At 40.6% G+C, this 27,971-nt stretch overlaps 3 protein-coding genes across 8 annotated transcripts in view; 2 read left to right on the top strand and 1 right to left on the bottom strand.

The window, feature by feature from the left end:
- The first annotated feature begins 10 nt into the window (after positions 1 to 10).
- On the top strand, positions 11 to 8,860 carry srprb (SRP receptor subunit beta). Its single transcript, NM_001002572.1, is given in 7 exon segments — positions 11 to 181; positions 1,539 to 1,633; positions 3,982 to 4,059; positions 4,196 to 4,278; positions 6,184 to 6,320; positions 7,766 to 7,820; positions 8,373 to 8,860. Coding segments are annotated over 7 exon segments (801 nt in total). The 5' UTR covers positions 11 to 39; the 3' UTR covers positions 8,584 to 8,860.
- A 2,773-nt stretch (positions 8,861 to 11,633) lies between these two features.
- Positions 11,634 to 21,055, bottom strand: wdr53 (WD repeat domain 53). Of its 4 annotated transcripts, none has more exons than XR_012391213.1 (4): positions 21,004 to 21,055; positions 18,618 to 19,107; positions 13,705 to 17,081; positions 11,634 to 12,464 (listed from the first exon to the last, which is right to left on the bottom strand). XR_012391213.1 is itself a non-coding variant. In XM_001339925.7 (3 exons), exons 2-3 carry the CDS (start codon positions 19,104 to 19,106, stop codon positions 16,452 to 16,454), a joined length of 1,119 nt encoding a protein of 372 aa, XP_001339961.1. In that variant the 5' UTR covers position 19,107; positions 21,004 to 21,055; the 3' UTR covers positions 11,634 to 16,451. The 4 variants fall into 4 exon arrangements, 2 of the variants coding, with proteins under 2 accessions (XP_001339961.1, XP_005169772.1); XR_012391212.1 differs by having other exon boundaries at positions 21,013 to 21,055; XM_001339925.7 differs by having other exon boundaries at positions 11,634 to 17,081.
- Positions 11,981 to 27,971, top strand: part of neu4 (sialidase 4) — a 17,433-nt gene continuing 1,442 nt past the window's right edge. Inside the window, exons 1-3 of one of the 3 annotated variants that reach the window (XM_073923050.1) lie at positions 11,981 to 12,290; positions 25,836 to 26,048; positions 26,145 to 26,400. In XM_073923050.1, the coding sequence (XP_073779151.1) occupies positions 25,848 to 26,048; positions 26,145 to 26,400 (457 nt within the window). In that variant the 5' untranslated portion in view covers positions 11,981 to 12,290; positions 25,836 to 25,847. 3 annotated transcript variants of the gene reach the window in all.

The raw sequence follows: 27,971 nt of genomic DNA, 5'->3' as shown, positions 1-27,971 counted from the left end.
CCGCTGTCTTCTGCTGTGTTTCCATGTGTAGAGGAAAGCATGGAGGAAAGGGTTGATCTGGATTTAGAGGATTTCTCTTCAGAGCCGTTTTTGGAAACGTTCTTGAAAGAGATCCAGAATGAAGACGCTGTTTTCCTCGTCGGGATATTTGTAGCATTGGCGCTTGTGATTCTCACTATCGGTAAGAGGAAGCAGCTGCTTTACAGTCAGATGGCCGACGTGCTGTTTTGTGTATGTATGATATAACGCAGAAACGTGATGTAAAATATATAATAATTATTATAAATTATTATTTATTATTGTTATTTATTGTTATCATTATTATTATTACTATTTTCACCTGTTTGCAGCATATATGGCTGCACAAGATACGTTATTTTCAGATTTTCAATTTAAAGAAGACACCCACCAAAACAGTCTAAAATATATTTATATTTTCGTAATATTTATAATAACCTATTGATGTTTAATTAAGTGTAACGCTAGGCTTTTATTTACTTTTAATATTTCATTTTAATATAGGAAAGTGGTATGATCACAACACTTCATTACAGTAAAATGTCAAGATATGTGTACAAGTCCCCTTATTTATAAATTTGTATTTAAAAAAAACATAAACAATGCTTTTATTATGATTTTAAAAATGCAGTTTTATTTTAATGGGACATGTACACATATTTTGACATTTTATTGTAATAAGTCTACTGTGAATTATTAAAACTGTTTCAATCAGATTGTTAGTATTACAAAATTTATGGCATTATTTTGTCTGTTATCAGTCAAAAAAAGACAAATAGTATATAAATAAGTGAATTAAAACAAACAAGGAGTACAAACCAAGCACTAGATTTGATCATTTAAAAGTAAGGGACTGAAAATTAGTAAATCTAATAATTTCCACAAATTTTGTAATTCTAACTCTCTGATTGAAACCGTTCAAAGAGGGAATGCCTATTTTAGGAATTAAATGTAAACACACTCATAAATAAATAATTAAAGAATATGATATACATGTGGAATTGGTTTTACAGTGCAATGCTAACAATTAAAACGATTTATTAACAAATAATCTGACTGTATTACACATTACTGTATGTATACAAATCTGTTCAGTGGTGGATGTCAGCATCAAAATGGCATTTCACTAAAATAATCTACTATGAAATGTACTAAACATATTTACAGAGACAGGAGCTTTTGGAAGAATTTATTATATTTAGTTCATGTAGTATTTCTTATGTGACAATTGTTGGAGACTATGAAAAAGAAAAAATGTTGGTCTGTACAAGTGATCTGACGTATTAATCTTTGTTATTTAACAAAAAAAACAACAACAACAAGTAGTTAAAATCATGGTGTTTTGACAGCTTGGTTTAAATACAAAATCTGAAACTTAGTGTTTCTTAACTACATTAATTTCTTGTACCCAACACTATGGACCCTTTTTCATTCTGAAGACTAAAGATTTGCCTAGAGTTTTCATGGTTTGATTTTTTTTTCTTCTTCTTCTTTTTTTTTTTGTAACCCTAAATGTTTAGTTTTCTTTGGGAATTTTTGGGGCTCCAGTAAAGTGAGGAATGCAGTGCTGTTGCTGGGACTGTGTGACTCCGGGAAGACTCTTCTGTTCACTCGAGTGAGTAATTGTGGAGATTCTCTTTACACAGCATAAACGTTTGTACTCTTTCACACTATAAACTCGAGTTTTTGACTAAATCTTTTGAGAAATTGATTCTGTATCAATTCTGGGATCATTTATTTTATTTAAATTTGCACCACTATTTTTTCTTGAATCGATTCTGAGCTTATTTTTTAAAAGCAGATGGCGCTGTATGATTTACAACCGTTTACAAAAACCACTTGAACCTAAAATATACATTAATAAAGGTTTAGGAGAGGTTTAAGTTGTGAATTAGAAGGGTTTTCACAGTGAGCTGTGTTTACCTTTATCTTCTGACAGAGCGCCGTTTGCTGTTAAGAACTAGTTTTAAACATTGTCTGTTGTTATAATTTAGCCTAGAGCGCTGTCTGCTGTAAAAAAAAAAATAGCCTGCTGTTATAAACTATCTTAGAGGTCTGTCTGCTGTATAAAAACTAGCCTAGAGCGCCGTCTGCTGTAAAAAAAAAAAAAAAATTGCCTGCTGTTATAAACTATCCTAGAGTGCTGTCTCCTGTTCTAAACTAGCCTAGAGTGCCGTCTGCTGTTTAAAATTTAGCCTAGAGCGCTGTCTGCTGTAAAAAAAAAAACTTAGCCTGCTGTTATAAACTATCCTAGAGTGCTGTCTGCTGTTTAAAAACTAGCCTAGAGCACAGTCTGTTGTTATAATCTAGCCTAGAGCAGAGTCTGCTGTTATAATCTAGCCTAGAGCACAGTCTGCTGTTATAAACTAGCCTAGAGCGCCGTCTGCTGTAAAAAAAAAAATGCCTGCTGTTATAAACTATCCTAGAGTGCTGTCTCCTGTTCTAAACTAGCCTAGAGTGCCATCTGCTGTTTAAAATTTAGCCTAGAGCGCTGTCTGCTGTAAAAAAAAATTAGCCTGCTGTTATAAACTATCCTAGAGTGCTGTCCGCTGTTTAAAAACTAGCCTAGAGCACAGTCTGTTGTTATAATCTAGCCTAGAGCACAGTCTGCTGTTATAAACTAGCCTAGAGCGCCGTCTGCTGTTCTAAACTATCCTAGAGTGCCGTCTGCTGTTATAATCTAGCCTAGAGCGCCGTCTGCTGTTTAAAAATTAGCCTAGAGCGCCGTCTGCTGTTATAATCTACCCTAGAGCGACATCTGCTGTTTAAAAACTAGCCTAGAGCACCATCTGCTGTTAAACACTAGCCTAGAGCACAGTCTGTTGTTATAATCTAGCCTAGAGCAGAGTCTGCTGTTATAATCTAGCCTAGAGCACAGTCTGCTGTTATAAACTAGCATAGAGCGCCGTCTGCTGTTCTAAACTATCCTAGAGTGCCGTCTGCTGTTTAAAAACTAGCCTAGAGCGCCGTCTGCTGTTAAACTCTAGCCTAGAGCACAGTCTGCTGTTATAAACTAGCATAGAGCGCCGTCTGCTGTTCTAAACTATCCTAGAGTGCCGTCTGCTTTTTAAAAACTAGCTTAGAGCACAGTCTGTTGTTATAATCTAGCCTAGAGCGCCGTCTGCTGTTAAACTCTAGCCTAGAGCACAGTCTGCTGTTAAACACTAGCCTAGGGCGCCGTCTGCTGTTATAAACTATCCTAGAGTGCTGTCTGCTGTTTAAAAACTAGCCTAGAGCACAGTCTGTTGTTATAATCTAGCCTAGAGCGCCGTCTGCTGTTTAAAAACTAGCCTAGAGCGACCTTTGCTGTTAAACACTAGCCTAGAGCACAGTCTGCTGTTAAACAATAGCCTAGGGCGCCGTCTGCTGTTATAAACTATCCTAGAGTGCTGTCTGCTGTTTAAAAACTAGCCTAGAGCACAGTCTGTTGTTATAATCTAGCCTAGAGCGCCGTCTGCTGTTTAAAAACTAGCCTAGAGCGACCTTTGCTGTTAAACACTAGCCTAGAGCACAGTCTGCTGTTATAAACTAGCCTAGAGCACAGTCTGTTGTTTTAATCTAGCCTAGCGCGCCATCTGCTGTTTAAAAACTAGCCTAGAGCGCCATCTGCTGTTAAACACTAGCCTAGGGCACAGTCTGCTGGACAATTTACACTTTTAAGTGAAATATAGGTGTTTTAATAGGGTTTTTAGCAGTGTGGGACACGCATACGACTGTCAACAGCTCAAAAAATGTTTTTTTGGTGTTTCACGACCCTTTAAAAACTAGCCTAGGTTGCCGTTTCATTTAAGAAACTAGCAAATAACATCATTTTTTTTGTTAAAAACTTAGCTCAGAATCGATTCCAATGAGAACAGCGATTCATTTTGCAAATCTCTGAATCAATGCAGATCCATTTGTCAAACATTATTAATCAACACTATAATCATCAGACTGTCATTAAGATGCTGTGTGTTTTTCTAGTTATTACTAGGAAAGTTTGTACGAACTCAGACGTCCATCACAGAGAGCAGTGCCACATACAAGAGCAAAAGTGAGAGAGTAAGTCTGAAATCCCTTCATACACATTAGGAGTGTGTGCAGCTAATGTAACGAGGCACATGAACTTAAATAAATAAGCTTAAATAAACAAGTAATACTGCTATAAGTATAATGGAGCCTTGCTGTTATATTGCAGGGCAGCAGTTGGACCCTTATCGATGTTCCTGGTCATGAAAGTTTAAGAACTCAGATTGTTGAGAAGTACAAGGATGTGGCACGGTAAGATATGATGCCTTCAGGCTGATTTATACTTTTGCATCAAACGCCGGCGTATGCTACGGCGCTGACGCATAGCCCTTCGCCGTGGCCATGGCCGTCGCTGACGTGCACCTCTCAAAAAATGTAACTACACGTCGCAACAACGCGTACCGCAAGCTCTGTGATTGGTCGGCTTGGTAGCGCTGACGAGTCTGGGCGGGACCGAGAGCCGCGCGAATGGCGCAAACCCAATGTAGCGATTGTTTACAAGTGTGGAGTCCCGTGAAGGAGCTCCGGATGGAAAGTTTTGTTTTGTGTTTACCTCATAGTTAAAGTTGTTGCACGTCCGCCGGTTCCTGCCTCAAAATGAGTGAGTTTGAGCCACTTGTACATCCAGGAAGTGTTCAGGAAAAGCAAAAAAGCAGCGAAGAAACTCGACACAGAGGAACATTTACACCTCACTGCCAACTAGCGTTTCGGAAGTGTTAATGCAGACCAGCAGAGACAGCGCGCAGAAGTATAAATGCACAGCCACGCGCGTTGCATGCGCCGTGGGTTACGACGGTCACCTGACGCAGAAGTATAAATCAGGCTTTACTGATTAGTGCCGAACTCATGTCTGCCACTGGGACGTAATCATTAATAAAGTTAAGTGTTCATAGTGAGCTGTTTTCTTTGGGCGAAGCAGTGGCGCAGTAGGTAGTGCTGTCGCCTCACAGCAAGAAGGTCGCTGGTTCGATCCTCGGCTCAGTTGTCGTTTCTGTGTGGAGTTTGCATGTTCTCCCTGCGTTCGCGTGGGTTTCCTCCGGGTGCTCCGGTTTGCCCCACAGTCCAAAGACATGCGGTACAGGTGAATTGGGTAGGCTAAATTGTCCGTAGTGTATGAGTGTGTGTGTGGACGTTTCCCAGGGATAGGTTGAGGCTGGAAGGGCATCTGCGGCATAAAAGCTTGCTGGATAAGTTGGCGGTTCATTCCGCTGTGGCGACCCCGGATTAATAAAGGGACTAAGCTGACAAGAAAATGAATGAATGATATTTTGTCCATATCGCCCAGCACCCTAGGTACTACGGCAAATTTAGCTTATTCAATTCCCATATAGCACATGTCTTTGGACTGTGGGGCAAACCGGAGCACTAGGAGGAAACCCATGCCAACACAGGGAGAACATGCAAACTCCACACAGAAATGCCAACTGACCCAGCTGGGGCAATTCTGTATAGCAATTTCTCCTGGTCAGAAACGCAACAAGACATCAGTTTATTGCTGTTCAGTGTGTTTCACTGATGTATCGCTGATGAGTATTAAGGCTTTCACCGTCTTTGGTTACTGTGCGCTAGGGCAGTGGTTCTCAAAGTGGGGGTCGGGACCCCCTGGGGGGTCGCGTAACAATGACAAGGGGTCGCTTGGTGATTTCCAAAACTCAAATAAGTTTTATTAAACTATTTGAATGACCATATTTTACTCATAACCCACAGAGGTTAATAGTTGTGTTAAATAAACAACAACATACAAATTACACAAAAACAAAATTATTACTATATTATTATTATCTATTATAAACAAATAAAAATCAGTCATTAGCCTTTACTTTTTATATTACAAATTAATAAATGAATATAAAAAATATATATGGTTAATAGACTGTTGCATTTATGTGTTGTCAATGTGCTCATGTTTATACATGCCTATAGTTGTGTCTACAAGGTTTATATTTACAGTGTAACCACCTTGAAAATTGGGGGTCGCGAATCACTGACATTGTTATTTTGGGGGTCTTGGGCTAAAAAGTTTGGGAACCCCTGCGCTAGGGTATCAGATTGTTTTGTTTCAGTAAATGTCAGGCATCATAAAAGTGCCCTTTTTTTCTTGGCTGCCCGAGTGTCTGAAACATTATTGCTGGATTTCACTCTTCTGTTGTGTTGCAGAGCCATCGTGTTCGTGGTGGACAGCAGCATCTTCCAGAAGGATGTCAGAGATGTGGCTGAGTTTCTCTACTCCATCCTCACAGACAGCATCCTGGCCAAAAATGCCCCAACACTGGTGGTGGCCTGCAACAAACAAGGTTAATAATAAAATGCTCTCAACAGCAGAGTTTCCCAACCCAGTTCCTGGAAACACACCAACAGTACATAATTTCAATCTCTTCCTAATCAAACACGCCTGAATCAACTCAGCAGAACATTAGAAGAGACTCCAAAACCTGAATAGGTCAGATAGGAGAGACATCCAAAATATGTGCTGTTGGTGTGCCTCCAGGAACAGGGTTGGGAAACACTGATCTACACTGCACTAAATATGCTTTTCGTACTTACTTTTTGTCCAAATATCTAAATTCTTGAATTTAAAAAGCATTTTCTAGACGAGTCAAAAATATTGTTTTGTTTTCAGAAATAATAAGTCAAAATTAAGTGCGTTTCTCCTTAAAAGCAACCCTAATAACCTAATAAAAAGTGAAATAATCTTGTTTTCGTTTTGAAGGAAGATTACGCCGTTGGCTGGTTATTTTGCTCGTGTTAATGAAAAACTCACTTGAGGTTATTTCTGAAAATACCGCTTGATTTAGGAATTGTTAGAAACAAGACGAAAACTCTAAAGCTGTGTTCACACCAGACGCGGTACGCGCGGATAAATCACGCTATTCAAACCCCGCTTCAATCGCGTGTCAAATTCACTTCAAAACAGATGCGGATTCGCGTGATGGGCAGGGCTTCTGTCTGCCCGAAGACTCTAGCTTCATAGCTAAATGGCTAACATGGATTTTATGAAGAAAATAACAGTGTTTATGTGCTTTATGGAGACTAAAAAACAGGGTCGATACGTTTAGGGTCGTGTCTGAGTCCACTACATCCTTTCAGAGGTGCATCCAGCTCTGTGAGCTCATAAACTCCTCCAGAAACTGAACCTGGATCACGGAGGCTTTTAGCTGTGCTTCTGACTGAGCCAAGCCCAGTTTGATGACTTGTTGTCGGTGTCGCCTGGAGGATTTCCTCTGGGACACCATCAACAGGTTCTACGTCACAATAACGCCCCCACAAGAGCAAGCTTCTGATTGGTTAACGCGGCGCGAATGTCTGTTGAAGTTCAGATTTTTGAACTCGAGAGATTCGCGCGAAACGTTTGTTAAGCACGTCAAACGCACAAAACGCTCAATTCGCCTCCCGCGTATCTCGCTATTCACGCCGCGCCATTTGCGCAATTCGCGTAATTCGCTCCGCGCCATTTACGCCGCAGGATGTCTATTCGCACGTTTGCATTGACTTAACATGTAAATCACTGGCGCTTGACGCGCGTTCTGCGTCTGGTGTGAATGCAGCATTAGAAAAGCATTTGTTTTATTCCATTCCTAGATGCTTTTAAAATTGAGTGAATCTTGATGAGAAATGGACATCCATGCAGATGTTTGATTTTTGACTTTTATTTGAACAAACCAAATGAAAGCTGTTTTTCACATGTAAATAGAGGGATTTCTCATTTCAGGATTGCATTGTCCTTTTCTTCTTCTTGCAGATATCACGATGGCCAAATCTGCCAAATTAATTCAGCAGCAGCTAGAGAAGGAGTTGTGAGTATCTGCTTGTTTCTTTCTCACTAATAAAAGTTCCCATATTATCTTAATATCGTCAATTCAGTTTCAGAACCTGTCTGCATACATTTACATGATTTTAAGATCCACTCTATTTTAGACCATGTAGAAATTGACAGGTGGTAATTATGTGTGTAACTTGCCTTTATTCATTTACTGGATGATTTGTTTATGGGCAAAACAAAGACCATGCAGGTCAGGTAGTTTAAACGGTAGGCTACAAATAATTAATTGGTCATTAATTAATTAATTAATTATTCATAATCGAAAATCGAATCGTGACTTTAGAATCGAAAATGTAATCGAATCGAGGATTTGGAGCATCGTGACACCCTTAATGAACAAGATGGCCACATCTGAAGCACATGTTAGAGAAAGTGTGAGGTTTCTCAGACTCGGATGAGAAAGACTCTACTAGAAGTTCAGTGTTAAGCTGATTTGACAATCTACATTGCAAAAGCACTGCAGAAATAAAGATGAACTGAATTAAATGTGGATGTTTTGCTGTTTTTCTTTGCCTCTGCTGGACAGGAACACACTGAGACTGACCCGCTCGGCAGCGCTCTCCTCTCAGGACGGGGCGGTCGGGGGCTCGGTGTACTTAGGGAAGAAAGGCAAAGATTTCGAGTTCTCTCAGTTGGCCAATCGGGTGGAGTTCATCGAGTGCAAAGCCAGAGGAAGCAAAACCGAGGATGGAGATGCTGACATTGATGCTCTGGAGAAGTGCCTAGCCAAACTCTGAAGATCACACAGCTGGAGTTATTCAGTAACTCAATTCAACTTTTCTTGTTGTTGTCTCTGGATTTCACTCATCATTGCTGTATCAGTGTACATCATGTCCGGATACTGTAGATGCAGCACACAAATCAAACTGAATCAGTGTATAATGCACCCCCCAGGCACCTGTTTGCTTTTTCCTTCTCACTCCAGGGTTTTATTAAAGTTTAAGCTGGAGTCAGGTCAACGTTTACCTTTTATTTTATTTCGCTGTCAATTATATTAAAGATGGATTATCTTGATTTCATGGTGGCCGAGTCTTCAATTTATACATTAACTTGATTAACTATTTTGATTCAAGGCAATTTGTTGCGTCTTCAGAACTACTGATGCCGAATAAATCCTTAGTAAATGTTCCGAAGCTGTAAGCAGTGCTTCAAAAACATGTAGTGGCTTGTGTCCGGCTTTACGGCACCAAAACTGTTGTGAGATTCTAAGACGAGCCAAAAAATTAGGGAGAACTTTCGGGTATCTTCAAAGCAGAATCCTTTAAGAATCCTTTCACAGACATTGACACATGTAGGTGGGGACAGTCTAAACAAAGCATGCAAATGAAGTGTTGTTGTCGGCAGGGTGAATTGCCTTTCCAGTCCCGATCTCATCAGCATATAAGTACCTATTTTAGCATGAAAACAATGTGCAAATGATGTTCTAGAGAGCCGTCTGACCAGTTGACTGGCTTGACTGTTTGTTAGACAATGTCACGGCTGTGCTGTGAAACTGACAATTTGCATTACTTTACGACAGTCAGGGTTCAGGAAAGCAAGAGGTCTGTCACACCCTAAAAACCAAAGAGTATAACTTTTCAGTTAAATATAGATTATTGCTAATTTGGAATTGGGCTATTTAAATTTATATTCCCATACTTGGAACTATTGAATTGGTTTAACCTAATTTTCTAAGTATGCACACAGTTTATTTACACTGTAAAAAGTGATTAGTTACTTAAAGAGTGTAAACCAATTAACTTTAAAGCAACAAGTTGACCGTTGACTTGATAATAATTTGTGTAATAATGTAACCCATTTTGAACTTGGAACTGTTTTGTACACACTTTGCAAAAAGAAAGAAAATGAATTACTTTTTCCAATACACCTTTATTTTACACACACATATATATATATATATATATATATATATATATATATATATATATATATATATATATATATATATATACACATACATACATATAAATACATTATATATATATATATATATATATATATATATATATATATATATATATATATATATATATAAAAATGTATGTATATATTTGTATATATATATATGTGTGTGTGTGTATATAAATGTATGTGTGTGTGTGTGTGTGTGTGTGTGTGTATATATATATATATATATATATATATATATATATATATATATATATATATATATATTTATTTATTTATTTTTTTTTTTTGGCTTTTCTGTATCTAGCAAAATATCGTACAGTAAAATAAATCTGCACTTCTAACTTCAAGTTCTAAGTTCTGTGTGTCGTTTATTAAGTCTGAGCTTTATATGTTTTCTATTGGATTCAGCTCAGGTGATTGGCTGGGCCATTCTACAGCTTGATTTTCTTTCTCTGAAAGCATCTGAGAGTCTCCTTGGCTGTGTTTTGGATCATTGTCTTGCTGAAATGTCCACCCTGGTTTCATCTTCATCCTCCTGCTAATGTAGATGTTGGACTGAAGCAGCTGATATTCATTTACACTGAGGCAGGGCAGAGCGATGCTGAAGAACTACTGAGAGATTTCAGCTGCTGTCTGGGCTTTCACTGCTAAACTACACCTCACTTTCTTCATGTGTTCAAAACTTTACCCCTCTGTCATTTAATTTTATAACACATAACTAGGCCCACACGGAGTCTGTGCGTGCAGATTTTTAGCCCCTCATTGATTCTGTTTATTTACTTGAGTAAATGTGTGTAAATGTATATTTATTCAGTTTTTTAATTAATTTTCAGTAATATTATTGACATGAATTTGTTAATATAATTTATTCACAATACAGTTTGTCTATTATATGAGAGACTTCCTTTGTTTACCAAATAAAGATATAATATAATTGGATTTGCATTGTAAACATTAAATACAAGTTTAATAGTTTATTTCATATATTAAGGTTTTAGTTATGATACTCCCAATTCTGCATAAAACTGCAGATTTTTAACAAAATTTTGCGTAAAAATAGCAAAAAATGTCCACAGAATCCGTCTGGCCCTACTCATAACTCATTTGTAAACTATTTAGATTTGTTTTCTTTGCCTATATGGATTTCTTTGGTTATTACCAACATCTGGGGAACATTTCAAGTCAACGGCACCTTTAGAAATATGTTCTCTGAGAAAAATGGTGATGTTCAATCTTTCCAATATTTAACACAGATTTGATCCTTCGTAATAGTTGTGCATGCACTTAAATTCACATCTATGCAGGTACATCCTGCAGGTTCTGATAACTAATTTTCCTTCCTATATTTGGAAATCTCAGCACTTCTTTATCATGGTATACACAGGAATCATGGCGGTAAATACATTTTAAGACCTTTTTAAGACTTTTTCACACATTTTAGGATATCATCGCCAGTTTAAACACTGTAAAAATATCTGTGTTAACAGTTTTCTGTATTTTGTTTCATGTTTTTATTTTTCCCCATTTATTTATGATTTGAATTGCATTATAAGAGCTTGATCTTTCTTCCTACAACTTTTAGCTGTGACTTTTTTGAACGTGTAATGGTGTTATTACGCTATGAAAACCTTGTAATAAACTGCCAGCACATTTTACAGACTTATCTAGATATTATTTCTCATGCATTACATTCCTTTAAAAATGTCAATAACAGTCTCTTTGTTAAACTGTAGAGTTGAATTTTCAACATCGGTGTCGACAGAGCACATATCAACATCTCATAATGCAATTCACAACCGTTGAAAAAATTGCTTCACAAACCACACAAGTCACAGTGTGAAAATGCCCAAAGCAGATCAACGAATAAGCAATGAGATAAACGTGACAATTTAATTCATGTAAAAGATTTCACAGATCAAATACATCCCATAACATGTTCACATGTACATTAAAGGCACAGTTCACCCCAAAATTTTAATTCCGCTCTCATTTACTCCATCTGTTATAGTTATAAACCTATTTGAGATTCTTTTTTTCTGTTGAACACTGAAGAAGACGTTATGAAGAAAGCTGGAAACCATTGATTTGTTTTCCTACCCTGGTCAAACCGTGCATATGTTAAAGTAGTCTGATTTAAGTCCTGTTGCTTTGATGATGAAAGCGAGAGAGCCGGTGACACAATCACACAATATCCTCTAAAAACTGCATTGCCTGAACTCCTGTCTAAGAGCGGACTCCTGCATTCGGCTTCAACGTGAAGGGACTACAATCGGGCTACATTCACACATGCACAGAGAACTGTTTGAGCAGATTGTGGATTAAAGCTAATAATATAGCAAATTGCATTACATTTTTTGTCATCAGGAGCCTCAGCTATTTATTTGGACTCATTTGTATGTGTTTATTTTTAATCTAAAAAAACCTGTCACCACTGCCATCATATCAATCAGCAAGGAGAACAGATTCAGCTCAAAATCTTTATCAATGCTCTACTAAAGAAGAAAAAGTGACCTACGTCTTGGATGACCTTTGGGTGAGTGAATTTTTGTGTGAACTATCCCTTAAAAAGTCAGCTTTTGAGATCATTTATGACCAGGCTTGACATTAACACCTACCAAATGTGGGTGGATTTTATCTGTGGCGGGATAGACAGTCGCTCCCACTAGCCACTTTGGCTGGTTGAAGATCCTTTTTAAATGATAGCTTTCTTAAAGGGTCACGAAACACCAAAACACATGTGTTTGAGCTGTTGACAGTGGTATATGTGTCCCACACTGTTAAAAACACTATTAGGACACCTATATTTCACTAAAAAGTGTAAATTAAATGTTTTTGCGTTATTTCAAGCAAATTCGTACTTCCGGTTTGTAACGAATTTTTGAAGCTGCGTCACGGTCATGAGATAATAGCGTGTATTCCAGCGTGCAGACTGGACGTCTGTGCCAGAGTGAGTCTTATTACGTCTTACAGTGTGATGCATTAATGCATGAGTAAGGCTTGGTTCAAACCAATCAGCGCGCTCTATTGTGCAACTTCATTAATATTCATTACTGTCACAGTGTTTACAAGACAGAGACGCCACGTTGTGTTGGCAAAACAAGCGTGAAGTGTTGCTTTTATAGTTTGCTGCAGTTCAGTTTTGTTTTCATTTTCTCTCTGTGAGAGCTCAGCTAGAGTCACGTGTGGATTAACAGTGTACGCGACGCTCGACAACAATAACTTACGTGTCTAAGGAGGATTATTGTTTACCTGAGAGCTGTTCTCATCTGCAAACGCTGAGATCCAGATTGTAGTCCCCTCTAAATAAAGACGCGGCTCTAGTTGCTGTGGATTGTCCTGTCTCTACAGATTTGGTAAGTGGGTGACCAGTGCTCTTTGTTTATTCAGTTCGTATTTTATTCGTATCAAACAAACTATTGCACCGAGTGCAATAGTTAGCACTAACAGTTACAACCAAACTATAACCTCGTGTTGGATTTTGTGACCGGAATAACACACGCGGCTTTCTGACGCTACCTGCCGTGTGTATCTAAGTTTCCGGGAAATGCTGAGTTTTTCTTTCTCTCATTCGCCGTGCGGTATCAAACATTGCATGAAAAATACACGCTTAGAGCAGCTCCTCGAATCAAATATCACGTTTGTCGCGAGGGACATGAATGAATTCCCTGAATGAAAGAGCCAAACTGCAGTTAAAGTCCACCATTTAATAATTTGGCAAATAATTCGACTACAGATGTCCATGTAAACACAGTCACATTGTCCGCTGTGTGTGTGTGTGTGTGTGTTTTGACTCTGAAATTCAGCGCGCCCAAATAGACACTCCCACACCAAGCCGCTTTTCTTCCTCCGACACTCCCTCCTAAACAGAGCTGGACACGCCCACTTTTCTGACTTTTTCCAAAGTAGAGGTGTGAAAACACCCTGCTGAAACGAGGGGGTTTCATGGCCCTTTAAAGAGCAGAGTTCAACAATAGGGATTGTAATGATGAGGCAATAATAGCTGTTTGTTTGAGCAAAAGAACAGATGAATACAGAATGAGAGGATGCTCAAGCGCATGGTGAGAGACAGGGAATCTAGAAGCACTGATAAGGGCTGATTTCAGCTGATGTGATTCCTACTGAAAAAAAAAACAGCTTAAACCTGGTCAACCAGGCTGGTTTTAAAATGGTTTTGGCCATTTTCAGGCTGGTTTCCAGCTATTACCAGCATGGTCTTAGCTGGTCAGGCGAGAGCGGTCTGGATGCAGACCTGGTTCATTGCAATCTGAGCTGCATCCAATGCATTTTAATGCGCTCACCTAACCCCACCCCCAAACCATACCTGTGACAGTGACGTCACTCACTCCATTGAGTGCATTGTGTCTGACTTTGCATCGCTGAGTGAAGCAATCTCAGCTTGCATCATAAAAGCTGCATCCAGATACTATTGGGGTCAGGCTGGGAGATGACCAGCTAAAACTAGCATGACCAGCCTAGGCAGGCTGGGAGGCCAGCCAAAACCAGCTATGTCCAGCTTAAACCAGGCTGGTCAATCTGATTTTAGCTGGGCATTTTTTAGCCTGACCAGCTAAGACCAGGATGAAAACCCGTCTAAAACCAGGCTGGTGTTTCGGAGGCCAGCTAGTAGGTGCTGTGCAAGTAAACCTCACTCCTCTGACCTCTAAAAGTGCTCTAGCGACAGACGCTAGAGGCTATGGTCTTTAGCCTCCTTGTTAGAGCAACCGACTCCTATGCGGAAGGTCACCGGTTCGATTCCAACTCGAAGTGGGTTGGGTGGCATAGGACCGGTGGGGTTATATTGGTGCCGTGACCCTGATGGGATTGAGGTTTAGGGTGTGAGTGTAACGGAGGCCAGCTAGTAAGTGCTGTGCAGGTAAACCTCACTCCTTTGACCTCTAAACGTGCTCTAGCGACAGACATTAGAGGTCATAGTCTTTAGCCTACTTGGTAGAGCACCCAACTCCCATGCGGAAGGTCGCCGGTTCGATTTCAGCTCGGAGCGAGTTTGGTGGTGTAGGACCAGTGGGGTTACATTGGTGCCGTGACCTGGATGGGAGTGAGGTTTAGGGGGTTGAGTGTAATGGAGGCCAGCTAGTAGGTGCTGTGCAAGTAAACCTCACTCCTCTGATGTCTAAAGGTGCTCTAGCGACAGACGCTAGAGGTCATGGTCTTTAGCCTCCTTGTTAAAGCAACCGACTCCCATGCGGAAGGTCGCCGGTTCGATTCAAGCTCGGAGCGGGTTGGGTGGCATAGGACTGGTGGGGTTACACTGGTCAATTAGATACAACCAGACTAGGCTGGTTTAAGCTGGATTTTTTCAGCAGGGATGCACGCGAGTGTTTAACAGTTTCAAAAAGAAATGGTTTCTTGCGCAGACCCCCTGTGCCTGGAATCGTAACTGGTGCCATCGGTTCTCTTTTAAATAGACTTAACAATGAGCAACGCTCGTGTTCCCACAGTCCTGCTGCTTTCAAGAGCTCCAGGTTTTTTAAAGGTTTTCTTGTAAGCAGCAGGTTGCTTTCGCTATAACCTTAGATCATGATCATCCTTTCATTATCGCACACACGGTATGTGTTTCACCTGCTTTCTTTTGCTTCCAGTTATTTTTCACTGAGAATTATTTATTTTTTTACTTTCTTTTAATTTTGGGTGTAAGAAAGTGAAAAAAAGGTCAAGCCATAGTGTTGAGCCCTGAAAAGTGATGTGAAATAAAAACGAATTACAATGCGACACTATGGATCCACAACCCCTTTGCTCATGCTCATTGAGCAAGGTCATACACAGCACACAAAGCAAGGCATGTGGACTCATTTTAGCATGCCAAATTATATGCATATAAGTGAAGTTTATAAACCAACTTCGAGGATCTTGTGCGTACGATTACTTGCAGCCGGTCCCGCATTATTCAATTTATGATTCACCAATCAGACGATTCCTAAGCCACTATAAATGCCCTAGGTTTTATACCACAGCCATCTTCATTTTGAAGAATCCCCCCTTCCACCCCTACTCCTCCTCCTTTTCTAGATGGGTGGCCCAGTGGTTAGCACTGTTGCCTCACAGCAAGAATGTAACTAGTTCTAGTCCTAACCAAGTCAGCTGACATTTCTGTGTGGAGTTTACACGTTTTCCCCGTGCTTATGTGGGTTTCGGGTTCCCTGGTTTCCTCCCACTGTCCAAAAACATGCAACTTAAGTTAATTGACTAATCCAAATCGGCACCATAGACATGCTCCTAGTAAGTAGTTATCTCTTAAGAGCGATCACTATCTGTTCATTAGATACCACAGCAGGGGAGTTCTCCAGATCTACCTGAGCTCAAACTCCCCTCTCACCTTGCAACAGGAGCGAGCCCCAGGCTCAAGGATCTTAGGAGCTCAAGGGCTCTCTCCTGGGACAGCATGCCAAACAGGCTTTATAATCAATCATCAGCTAAGGGTGAACTCTTGAAAATATATTTTCCCAACAGCAAAATTGTGGCTAGTGAAAATGGCGAGTGGCTAGTAATGTTGGACAACTACTAGCCATAGTGGCTGGTGATCAAAACAGTGTCAAGCCCTGTTTATAATAATTTACAAAAACTGACACTTGTGAAATATTTTCTCCAGTGTTCAACAGAATACAGAAACTCCTAAAGGTTTGGAAGCACTTGAGTAAATAGGGAGTGGATGTTCATTGTTGGGTGAATGAACCCTTTAAAGCTGATCCAGTGAATACACAGTAGGGCTGGGACGTTGGTCCGTCACCAGCAGACTCTTCTTTCCTTTTAACACAGCTGGACAAATCCAGTTCACCTTCTCTCCATGCTGAAAGGTCAATTTGGGCTCGTTTTTCCCGCCCGCTGTCTCTGAACTACAGGAAGAACTGCTGGCTTCCTCTTCCTCGCTCTTCGTGTGGGTTGCTTGAGCTTCCGGCTTTTTCTTGGCTCTGCCTTTCTGTCTCCTTTTGTGTCCTTTACTCTTTCTGGCCAACACATCCTCTCTGCTGATGTCCCAGAGAGCCACGAGTCCATCGTTTCCTCCGGTGGCCAACCAGTACGGCTGTGACAGGAAGTTAATAAAGCGAGCCTGCGACGCTCCCTGACTATGAGCCTTGAACATCGCTCGTTCCCGCAGCCTGGAGTCTTCAGACACGCGCAAGAGATGCACATACCCGTCCTCAGCCGCACACGCAAACACGTCACCACAGGAAGTGACATCAATGCAGTGCGCCAGGGGGGGGTTGAACATCTGTCCTGCTTTCTGCGGATGAGCATCTTCTTCCTGCGTGTCCTGCAAACTGTAGGTCCAGAGCGGACGCACTTTCGGCAGGTTCCACAACGATACCTGCGAGATTAGAGGAGATCATTACGTTATTTATTCCTGACTACAAAACCTTATGTCTTAAGCCTGGTTTATACTTCTGCGTCAAGTGACCGGCGTAACCCACGGCGCATGCAACGCGCATAGCTGTGCATTTATACGTCTGCGCGCTGTCTCTGTTGGTCTGCATTAACATTTCCGAAACGCTAGTTGGCAGTGAGGTGTAAATGCTCCTCTGTGTCGAGTTTCTTCGCTGCTTTTTTGCTTTTCCTGAACGCTTCCGGGATGTACAAGTGGCTCAAACTCGCTCATTTTGAGGCAGGAACTGGCGGACGTGCAACAACTTTAACTATGAGGTAAACACAAAACAAAACTTTCCATCCGGAGCTCCTTCACGGGACTCCACACTTGTAAACAATCGCTCCGTCGGGGTCGCGCCATTCGCGCGGCTCTCTGTCCCGCCCAGACTCGTCATGGCTACCAAGCCGACCAATCACAGAGCTTATGCTACGCGTCGTTGCGACATTTAGTTACATTTTTTGAGAGGTGCACGTTAGCCACGCCGACGGCCACGGCGTAGGGCTATGCACCAACGCCGTAGCATACGCATGCGTTTGACGCAGAAGTATTTATGTTGCATGGGTGAACCTACACCGGTCTCACGGTTCGATTCCATTACCCTTATCATGCTATCGATTTGGTTCAATTTGATATCTCTTCAATACATTATATTTTACTTCACAACAACAGAGAATTCTTGTATTAACACAGCCTAACAGCAAGAAGGTCGCTGGTTCGAGCCTCAGTTGGGTCAATTGTAGGGCTGCAACAATAAATCGATTAAATCGTTAAAAATCTATTGCTAATAGCGCTGGCAATGAATTTCATAATCGATTCGTTGTATCGTGCGACACGGGGATGTTCGATTATTAAAAAACACTTTAGTTAAGCACGGAGCGGAGTGAACACGGTCTCTCTCGCGCACTGATACAGAGTTTGGCGCCTCATAGACAGGGATGAGGAGGACGGGAGTTCAACAGCAGGGTCCTACTTTTGTTCCGTTTTGAAGTGAGGAGCGTAAAGTCCCTGGTGCTGATGTTTTACACGTTATCCAGCCTGACAAGCATGACAAGTTAGCGTTAGCTTGTTTACCTTCAGGGCGGCAACGGAAAAAAACAATTTGAGCTTTGGGGCAGTGTCCAGCGCTGAGCCAGAGAGAGCTCGCGCTGAGCAGAGCTCTCAGTAAGGGAGCGTCGAAAAATTTCGTCTTTTTTTTTGTAAACAAAACCAACTTAACCCCGCTGAGAAAGACGTTCAATCTAGTAGCAAGCAACAGCAAAGTACAATTTCAGAGTTGTTTGCTGAAATAATTGAATATCTTTTAAGCATTTTAGCAACAAGAAGCTAAAATACAGATGATTGAATTATTGACTTGACCGTAAAATTAAATCGCAAATCAATTCAAAATCGCAATATGTAAAAAAAAAAAAAAACTATTTAAATAAAAATATCACAATTAGATATTTTCCTCAAATGGCACAGCCCTACTTCACATCTCACCTGCATGTCAAGCCCTGCAGACACTAAACTCTGAGGCCTGTGCGGTCGGAAGGTCACGGACGAGCAGATGTTGTCGTGTTTGCGCAGCGTCCTGACCACTTTCTCCTGCTGTAGATCGATGATCCTCACGGCTCCAGAATCATCGGCTGCAGCGAGCGCACCACCGGCCTCATTCACCGACACACAGTTTATCTCCTCCTCACCTGCATCTGCCAGCTCTGCCACAGCGCTCTTCAGATTCCTGCTGTCCAGTACAGCGACAGTCCGTCCGTAAGAGGCGTACAGCATGCAGGGCGCTGACGGGGAGAAAGCGACACACGTGACATCATCGTCAGCGCTCATGCGCAGTTTGGACACGGGCGACCCATCGTGACTCCACAGGGTCAGTTCACCTCCTTCTGCTCCGGTCGCCACTAAACTCTCCGATTCACAGGACACTCCGGCACAAAGAATAGATGTGCCATGACCACCAGTCCATACGCAGGACATCCTAGACACACACGGGGATTAGTTCACAATGGAGATATCAGCCAAGCTGTGCACTGCTCATGCCAATACAGACTCAAAACAATTTATTAGTTAAACATGAATTACCTGACAGTAATTTCAGACTTTAAAAAAATAGATAAAAACTATATAGACCTTCACAAAAGTCTTGTTGCCTATCCAAGTTTAAGGAACAACAAATAATAACTTGACTTCTAGTTGATCATTTGGTATCAGAAGTGGCTTATATGAAAGGCAAAGGCCTCTACCCCAGACATGCTCAATAATGTTCATGTCTGGTGACTGGGGATGCAAAAATTAACTGATTTCACTATTAACTGCAATTTAATTTGTCACGGTTAATTAATATCATAAAGATTTCTTTACACTTCTTAAAACTTTCTTAACAGTTTGCACTGCAACTAAACAAAGTTATTAGGCAGGACAGCTTTAACGTGGAGTGAGAAGAGAGATGAGGGTACAATGGGAAAATGACACAAGGGAATAAACAGAATTTACTTCAGATTTCTTTTTAGATCTACTTTAAGGTGTCGACCATATCCTGACCATCCAAAAGAGTCAAAGTGGCACCAGCCGGGTTTCTGCAGGTTTCACCAAATTAAATTTAAGACATTTTTAGGACCATTCTAAAATTTTTAGACCTATTCAGGGCTCAACGCTAAGGATTTTAATTTGAATATCCCAGTTGGAAAAGATTTTCACTTACACTATCAAAAGATATTCATGAAATTATTTTATTTATTATTAATTAATGAAATTGTTATAATTTAATTAACATTTAATAACACAATAATAATTTAATTTAAAAAATCTAGGTCAGGTCAGAACCCTCAGCAGTAAATAAACGGAAAACTTCTAAGCAAATGGAAAGTAATTAAATGCTATTTTTAAATAAAAAGTTTAAAGTTTTATTGCGATTGGGATTCTTGGTGATTGTGTTAATGGACAGATTGGGTAGCTATTCATGATCAAAGGAAAATTAAGACCTGTTAAAAAAAGATTTAAGACCTACAACACTATATTCATATATTCACTAGATTTAAGACTTTTTAGGGCCTAAAATTAAGATTTTGAGATTTATGACATTTTAAGAGTTTTTAAGACCCCTCAGATACCTTGACCAGACTAAATGTGACATATATATATATATATATATATATATATATATATATATATATATATATATATATATATATATATATATAAATGTGTGTGTATGTACATATATATATATATATATATATATATATATATATATATATATATATATATATATATTTATTTATTTTTATTTTTAAACGAGGAGTCCTATTTAGCGCCTGGAATGTTAATTATATAACAATTTATTTATCTATGTTGTTTTCTTTTTTAGTAACTAATATTTCAGAGCTAGAAATTCAGAAGTTAATTTCTGTTATTGTGTCTGTCAACTTTTTTATTTCACCAATGAGTTACTAAAATTACAGTCAGTAAACTGAAAAGGCGATACTAATATTACATAAAGAAGAAAAGGCGATAGTACTAATTCATAACGACATGAAGCTTAATCATTAAACAGTCGATTAATTATGTAAGTTATACAAGTTAAGTTTGGCGAGTTTTAAAGGTGAAATTAGCTGCTCTCTGTTTGTAATGTAGGTTGGATTGATTTATAGATTTTTATCAAATGAATGAACTGTTAATCGGAGTTTGTAAACACATGAAACCTGAAACTCAATCACATTCACTGCAACTTTTAACCACTAACGTTAGCTAAGGTTATTTGGCATGACATTAAATGAAGCGAATTAAATAATGTATGTTATTATATTCTTGTCCACAACATCACTCACGTCATGTTCTTTAGCTAAAAAAAAACGCAAATCGATTATAAACAGACCTCACAAACCTTCAACGAGCTCCAGCTACTCCGGTGCGAGTTGTTGACGTATGGTCATGTGTCGCTTACTGATGACGTCGCATGCGTCTGATTTTTATCACGCAAATACTAAAACATTTTTTTTTGTTTCTTCCGAATACGTTTTTTGGAGCCTAATAGCCTACAATTATAGTAAAAAAAAGAATTTTTGTTTGATAAAAAAACTGCCATTTATTGATGTTAAAAATGCTAGCAAAAAACATCATTCATACATTTGCATTTTCCTTAAAACGCAATCCCTGTCTACTGTTTTTAGGGATTAATATTCAATAACTAGAACTTTGTCGGGTGGCTTAGTGGTTAGCACTGCAAGAAGGTCGCTGGTTCAAGTCCCGGGTGAGTTGACGTTTCTGTGTGGAGTTTGCATGTCCTCTGTGCTCTGGTTTCTACCACAGTCCAAACACATTCACTATAGATAAATTGAATAAACCAAATTGGACATAGTGTATGAGTCTGTATGAAAGTGTGTGGGTGTTTCCTAGTACTGGGTTGCAGCTAGGGCATTCACTTTGTAAACATATGCTAGATAAGTTGGTTCTGCTGTGGCGACCCCTGATGAATAAATGGACTAAGCCGAAGGAAAATGAACGAGAACTTTCTCAATTTTAAAACTTTTTGCTGCTGTAAATGGGCTAGAAAGTTTAACCTGGTGTTACAAAATCTGCTGCATCTGACAGTATTGCTGTGCCTTTAGTATAATGTAATTACCCGAGAAGTCGCAATCCAATAGAACTAGTAACTATAATCTACTATAGTAACTATATAGTTTATAGTAACTATAAACGACAATTTTTTCTCATCAGTAGGTTATTGAAAAATACAGTAAGTCTTAAGGTTTAATAAAAATTAATTTTTGAAAAATCACCAGGCGACCCCCCTTCATTGGGGGTCCCGACCCCCACTTTGAGAACCTCTGATCTAGATCAGTGTCCAAAAAGATGCCGCTGAATGAGCCAGCATCCGAAGCACGAGACTGTGTTATATTGTGACACATGCACTTTCACACCCTTGCGACCTCTTGCTCTCACTCATCTGACACTCATCTCATTACTCTGCATTAGAGCGTGTCCTGCCTGTTTGCTGTAAGTACGCTTTTAAATTCTCTGTAGATGTTTGTGGACTTTTTAGAAAAATGTTGTTGTTATACTCCTTTAAATGTTTTAAAGAAGTTAAAAACAGGCTAATTAGGATTTTGTTTTGCAAATGCTTGTATGTGTTCTCCAAAAAGAAAGTAGATTTTGTAGAAATACCATCATAACAAGACCATCAAATGTTGTGTTGATTCACAGTGAACAGTACAGCTATCTTCAACTAACATCGTCTAGCAAATTTAGTTTTTGTTTATTTCATATAAACGAAGTTGTGCTGAAAAACAACTGCTGTGAAGATATAACCCTTGCAAAGCTTGTCGGGTTTTGCTTTTCAGCTGCCAGTTGAGTTAACAGCCTTTTGTAAAAATGCTGACATGAACTGCACTGCGTGTTGCGCTACCCAGCGCTCTTTCTTTTGACACAATAGTTCTCACTGAGTCTGAGCAAATGTCACACTTTCTGCATGTATTCTGTGTGTCTGTGCATTTATTTAAAACAGCCCTGAGGTCAGTTTGTTAATAAAATAAACTAACAAATGTGTTATTACAAACCCGTTCTGTAAGTAATACAAAATTAAATTAAAAATTGCAAACAACAGAATGAATACAATGGGGAGCAAATACTGGTTCCTAACTGTGTTAATTAAATTTGCATTAGATTTATTGTAGATACTTCAGTTATTCAATGAAGAGCTGGTTTTCTCGTGTCTCTCTTGTTTGATATATGTCACTAGCCTGACGTTCCGGGGCTTTTGTGTCTTCCTGTGGGCTTTATGCACAGCAAGTGTTTATTAGCCACCGATAAAGTTCTGGTGGAAGATTTCAGTGACTTATGAGTTACATAAGGTTCCTTTTACAGCATTGATGTTAAACAGACTTAAGCGTTCACTTACTGTAGTTGTTCAGGCATAAAACTAGATGTAAGAACAAACGCAAGTGCCATCAGGAGCAGCAGGCAGGTACTGAACATTTAAAGAATTTAAAGACATGACGTGGAACAATGGAATTTAATGCAGCTCTTCATTGTCCGTTGTGAGACTTTACATTTTATGTCAATCAAGCAGTGAAGTTCCTTCCCAGCTCGCAAAATTCATGTGGCTCGAATCTGGCCCACACCAGACACTTACATCCGGCCCACATACCACATGGAATGATGGCACTTGGGCGATCGGCTCCTGTTTGCCAGATCTGGGCCACAATTAAACCAAAGCAATATCACGTTAGGGAGAATTCAACCAAATGAACCAGAACTGACCCTATTCTGGGCCACAGTTTGCTTTTGTTCTGGCCCAGATCCGGTCCACACCAGACACTTACATTTGGGCCACATATATGTCAGGCAGAATTCAACCAAATGAACCAGAACTGACCCTATTCTGGGCCACAGTTTGCTTTTATTCTGGCCCAGATCCAGTCCACACCAGACACTTACATTTGGGCCACATACTGAATGGAATGATGGCTCTAGGGCGGTCCGATCCTGTTTGTCATATCTGGGCCACAATTAAACCAAAGCAATATCACGTTAGGCAGAATTCAACCAAATGAACCAGAACTGACCCTATTCTGGGCCACAGTATGCTTTTATTCTGGCCCAGATCCGGTCCACACCAAACACTTACATTTGGGCCACATATATGTTAGGCAGAATTCAACCAAATGAACCAGAACTGACCCTATTCTGGGCCACAGTTTGCTTTTATTCTGGCCCAGATCCGGTCCACACCAGACACTTACATTTGGGCCACATACTGAATGGAATGATGGCTCTAGGGCGGTCCGATCCTGTTTGTCATATCTGGGCCACAATTAAACCAAAGCAATATCACGTTAGGCAGAATTCAACCAAATGAACCAGAACTGACCCTATTCTGGGCCACAGTTTGCTTTTATTCTGGCCCAGATCCGGTCGACACCAAACACTTACATTTGGGCCACATATATGTTAGGCAGAATTCAACCAAATGAACCAGAACTGACCCTATTCTGGGCCACAGTTTGCTTTTATTCTGGCCCAGATCCGGTCCACACCAGACACTTACATTTGGGCCACATACTGAATAAAATGATGGCCCTAGGGCGGTCCGATCCTGTTTGTCATATCTGGGCCACAATTAACCAAAGCAATCCCACATGTTAGCCAGAGTCCAACCAAATGAACCAGAACTGACCCTATTCTGGGCCACAGATTGCTTTTATGCTGGCCCAGATCTGGCCTGTTACTTCCAATAATGAATTAAGCATTGGAAAACATCAGTGAATTACATTATTTCATCACATATTGTGCCTCACTTTTCAAGCAAAGTTCTTAACAGTTGCAGCAGCCCAGATGAAAATGTATAATAAGAGGTTCAGGGAAATGAGCTTAACCAAAGCAAACACTTTTCTCCATGATGGTGACTTTAGTCTATGTGGTCCACATATGTCTTAAGATAACTGGGCCACATTTGCCAAATCTCCTTTGGGCCACTTTAGGCTCACAGCCACATTAGACAGAGCTAACTTTGCCAAATATTTGGCAAAAGTGGCCCACATTTTTTTTAGGTGAACTGGGCCACATTTGTCATATCTACCCTGGGCCACTACAGGCTCAAATCCACATTAGCCAGAGCTTACAGTGCCGAATATACGCCAAAAGTGGCCCACATATGTTTTAAGACAACTGGGCCACATTTGCCATATTTTCTCTGGGCCACATTAGGCTCACAGCTGTATTAGCCAGAGCTTACGGTGCCAAATATTTTCCAAAAGTGGCCCACATATGTCTTAAGATAACTGGGCCACATGTGCACTTACACGTGTGAGCCACTTTAGGTTTAGACCCAGATTACCCTTAAATGACTATGCCACATTTTTACCAACTGTGGCCCACATTTGTCCTCCATCATTTGGGCCAAATTGATAATTTTCCACATGGGCCACATTAGACTCACATTCAGATTACATTTTGCCACAAGTGCCAAATCTTTGCCTTAAATGGCCCATATATGAATTTGAATCTTTGGCCGCCCTTTGCCATTGTACAGGTGGGCCACTTCAGGCTCATTCATTTAGTCTGGGCCGGAGGAAGACCACCAGTGCCGCACAACTGCCTAAAGTGGCCCACATTCGTATGCTATCAGGGTTGATTTTTAAAGAAACCACCCTCAAAACACAACTGTGTTCAAATTACGTATTTTAGACCTTTCTTTTTGGACTGTCAGACTTATTTGAAATGATGTCTTGTAAGGGTGCAGAATGAAAGTTTTTATGATGCCCTTTTTGGACTTGACAGCCCTAAGGCTGGCTCACACTTTGAATTTTTTTAATAGTCCTGAACTTTGTAGCATGTAGATTGTAGCGTTGAATTAGTGTGTGTGTGGGTGTTTCCCAGTACTGGGTTGCAGCTGGAAAGGCATCTGCTATGTTTTACATGTTTGGCGGTCCATTCCGCTGAGACGACCGCTGATGAATAATGAGATTAAGCCGAAGGAACCCAAATAACAAATTCACTTTTTTACTGAATGTCTTCTCCACCAAAGCTCTGGAATCTATTTCTTGCTTCTGTGTATTCATTATGTAATTTTTTAAGCAATGTTAAAGACAATGCTATTGATAGTGTGGATATTTCCAAGTATATTTTAGAAAATGTTTCATTGATGTCGAATTAATAAAGGAAAAGGAGTACATACTTGAACAGTTTTTGTTTGCTTGTTTTTCCCAGATATATGAGGCTATGGGGTCTCAATACTACCCAGCACGATCCATACTTTTCCAAAAGGAGCCGAGTGGAGTTACATACCGTGTGCCAGCTCTGATCTACATCCCTCGCTCCAGCTGTTTCTTGGCCTTCTGTGAGGAGAGACTGACTCCAGCAGACGCTCAAGCACATCTGCTGGTCATGCGCAAAGGGACGTTTTACAAAAACTATGTGGAAGTAAGACGAGTCAACATAGACACCATAGCTAATTAACAAATGTGTGTTTTCCTAATCAAAGTGATCAACGTTGAATATGTTCTCTTTTCTCTTCAGTGGAAAGACATGGAGGTGCTCAGTACAGCTCGACTGGAGGGCTACCGATCCATGAACCCATGCCCCGTTTATGACGAGTTTACTGACACGATCTTCTTGTTTTTTATTGCTGTCCTGGGGCACACTTCTGAGTCTTATCAGCTAATTACAGGAAAAAACGTGACGCGTCTTTGTTACGTTTCCAGCTGTGACCAGGGGGACACCTGGAGCAACGCTACAGATCTCACCAGGACACTGATAGGGGACACTATAAAAGGTCAAATCTGATAGATCAAATTCCTCTGTTTAAAATATATGAAGGCTCCAATATGCTTAAAGGAGAAGTGTTGTTATATATCATAAATTCAAGCTTGTTCAGAATGCAAAACTGTAGGGGGCAGCTGTGGCCTAATGAATAGAGTCGGACAGGTTCGAGTCCAGTCATCAGCAGGGATTGTAGGTGGTGGGAGTGAATAACTTTCACGATTTTCACTTTCCTTTTTAGAGAGTGTCTTTTACAGTCATTCCAGACTTCAGAATCTGTAAATTCTGTTATTAATTTCTCACCTTCATGTCGTTCCAATCCACTTACACCACAGGTGTCAAACTCAGTTCCAAAAGTGCACAGTTTAGGCCGTACTCACACTAGGTACAGTTGCCTCGAACTGGGCCAAAGCATGCTTGTCCCCCCTCCCGTCTCCCCCGACGGCCCGCGCTCACACCACAAACGGGCTTCGGCACGCTTACGTTATCGCTGCTGCGCTGTTCAGTGAGAAGCGCTCTCTCACTCAGCAGCACAGTGGAGATTTCTCTAGTTATATCGTTTCAGTCGTTTGATATGCCGTCAAATATTTCACCAAACAGTCCTTAGGGATGCGGGGACACGCAGTCAGATATTTCGCCGAACAGATCCGCCACTTTTGGCGCTCATAAACAATCATAAAGCCCTCGTGCTGCAGGAATGAGGAGGTCTGCTGAAGGTGCAGCTGTCGTGCTGTGAGGGGTTTGCGTCTTTAATAAACTACGGCAGTTTGCGTTCACTGAACAGTAAGAATTATTAATAAATCAATATGAAACAGTCCCTTAAAAGTCACGTCTCGCTTTCAGTTTCGGGCTTTGGCGCATTTTGCACTCACACACAAGCGTACCGCGCCAAAGCCCAAGTGAACCGCGCTCAGGCACACCACTTCCAACTGGGCCAGGGCCGGCCAAGTGAACCGTGCCTGATCCTGATTCAGCGCACTCACACTTCTTAAACGATCCGGGAAACGGGCCTGGGCACGGTACGGATGGCATAGTGTGAGTAGGCCCTTAGTTCCAACCCTAATTAAACACACCTAATCAAACTAATTGAGTCAGGCTTGTTTGAAACCTACTGGTAAGAGTGTTGGAGCAGGGTTGGTCATTGTTTACAAGTGTGGAGTCCCGTGAAGGAGCTCCGGATGGAAAGTTTTGTTTTGTGTTTACCTCATAGTTAAAGTTGTTGCACGTCCGCCGGTTGCTGCCTCAAAATGAGCGAGGTTGAGCCACTTGTACATCCCGGAAGTGTTCAGGAAAAGCAAAACAGCAGCGAAGAAACTCGACACAGAGGAACATTTACACCTCACTGCCAACTAGCGTTTCGGAAGTGTTAATGCAGACCAACAGAGACAGCGTGCAGAAGTATAAATGCACAGCGTTGCATGCTCCGTGGGTTACGCCGGTCACTTGACGCAGAAGTATAAATCAGGCTTAACTCCTCACAGGAGTGCCTTCTGGCCTAGCCTGGACTCGAACCAGTGACCTTCTTGCTGTGAGGCAACAGTGCTAACCACTAAGTCACCGTGCCCCCCATCTGTGCAGCTCAAG

Source organism: Danio rerio, chromosome 15 (assembly GCF_049306965.1).
Source record: "Danio rerio strain Tuebingen ecotype United States chromosome 15, GRCz12tu, whole genome shotgun sequence".
In the NCBI taxonomy this organism is placed as follows: Eukaryota; Metazoa; Chordata; class Actinopteri; order Cypriniformes; family Danionidae; genus Danio; species Danio rerio.
The sequence above is the reverse complement of the archived record's forward strand: the minus strand, read 5'-3'. Positions and strand labels throughout refer to the sequence as shown.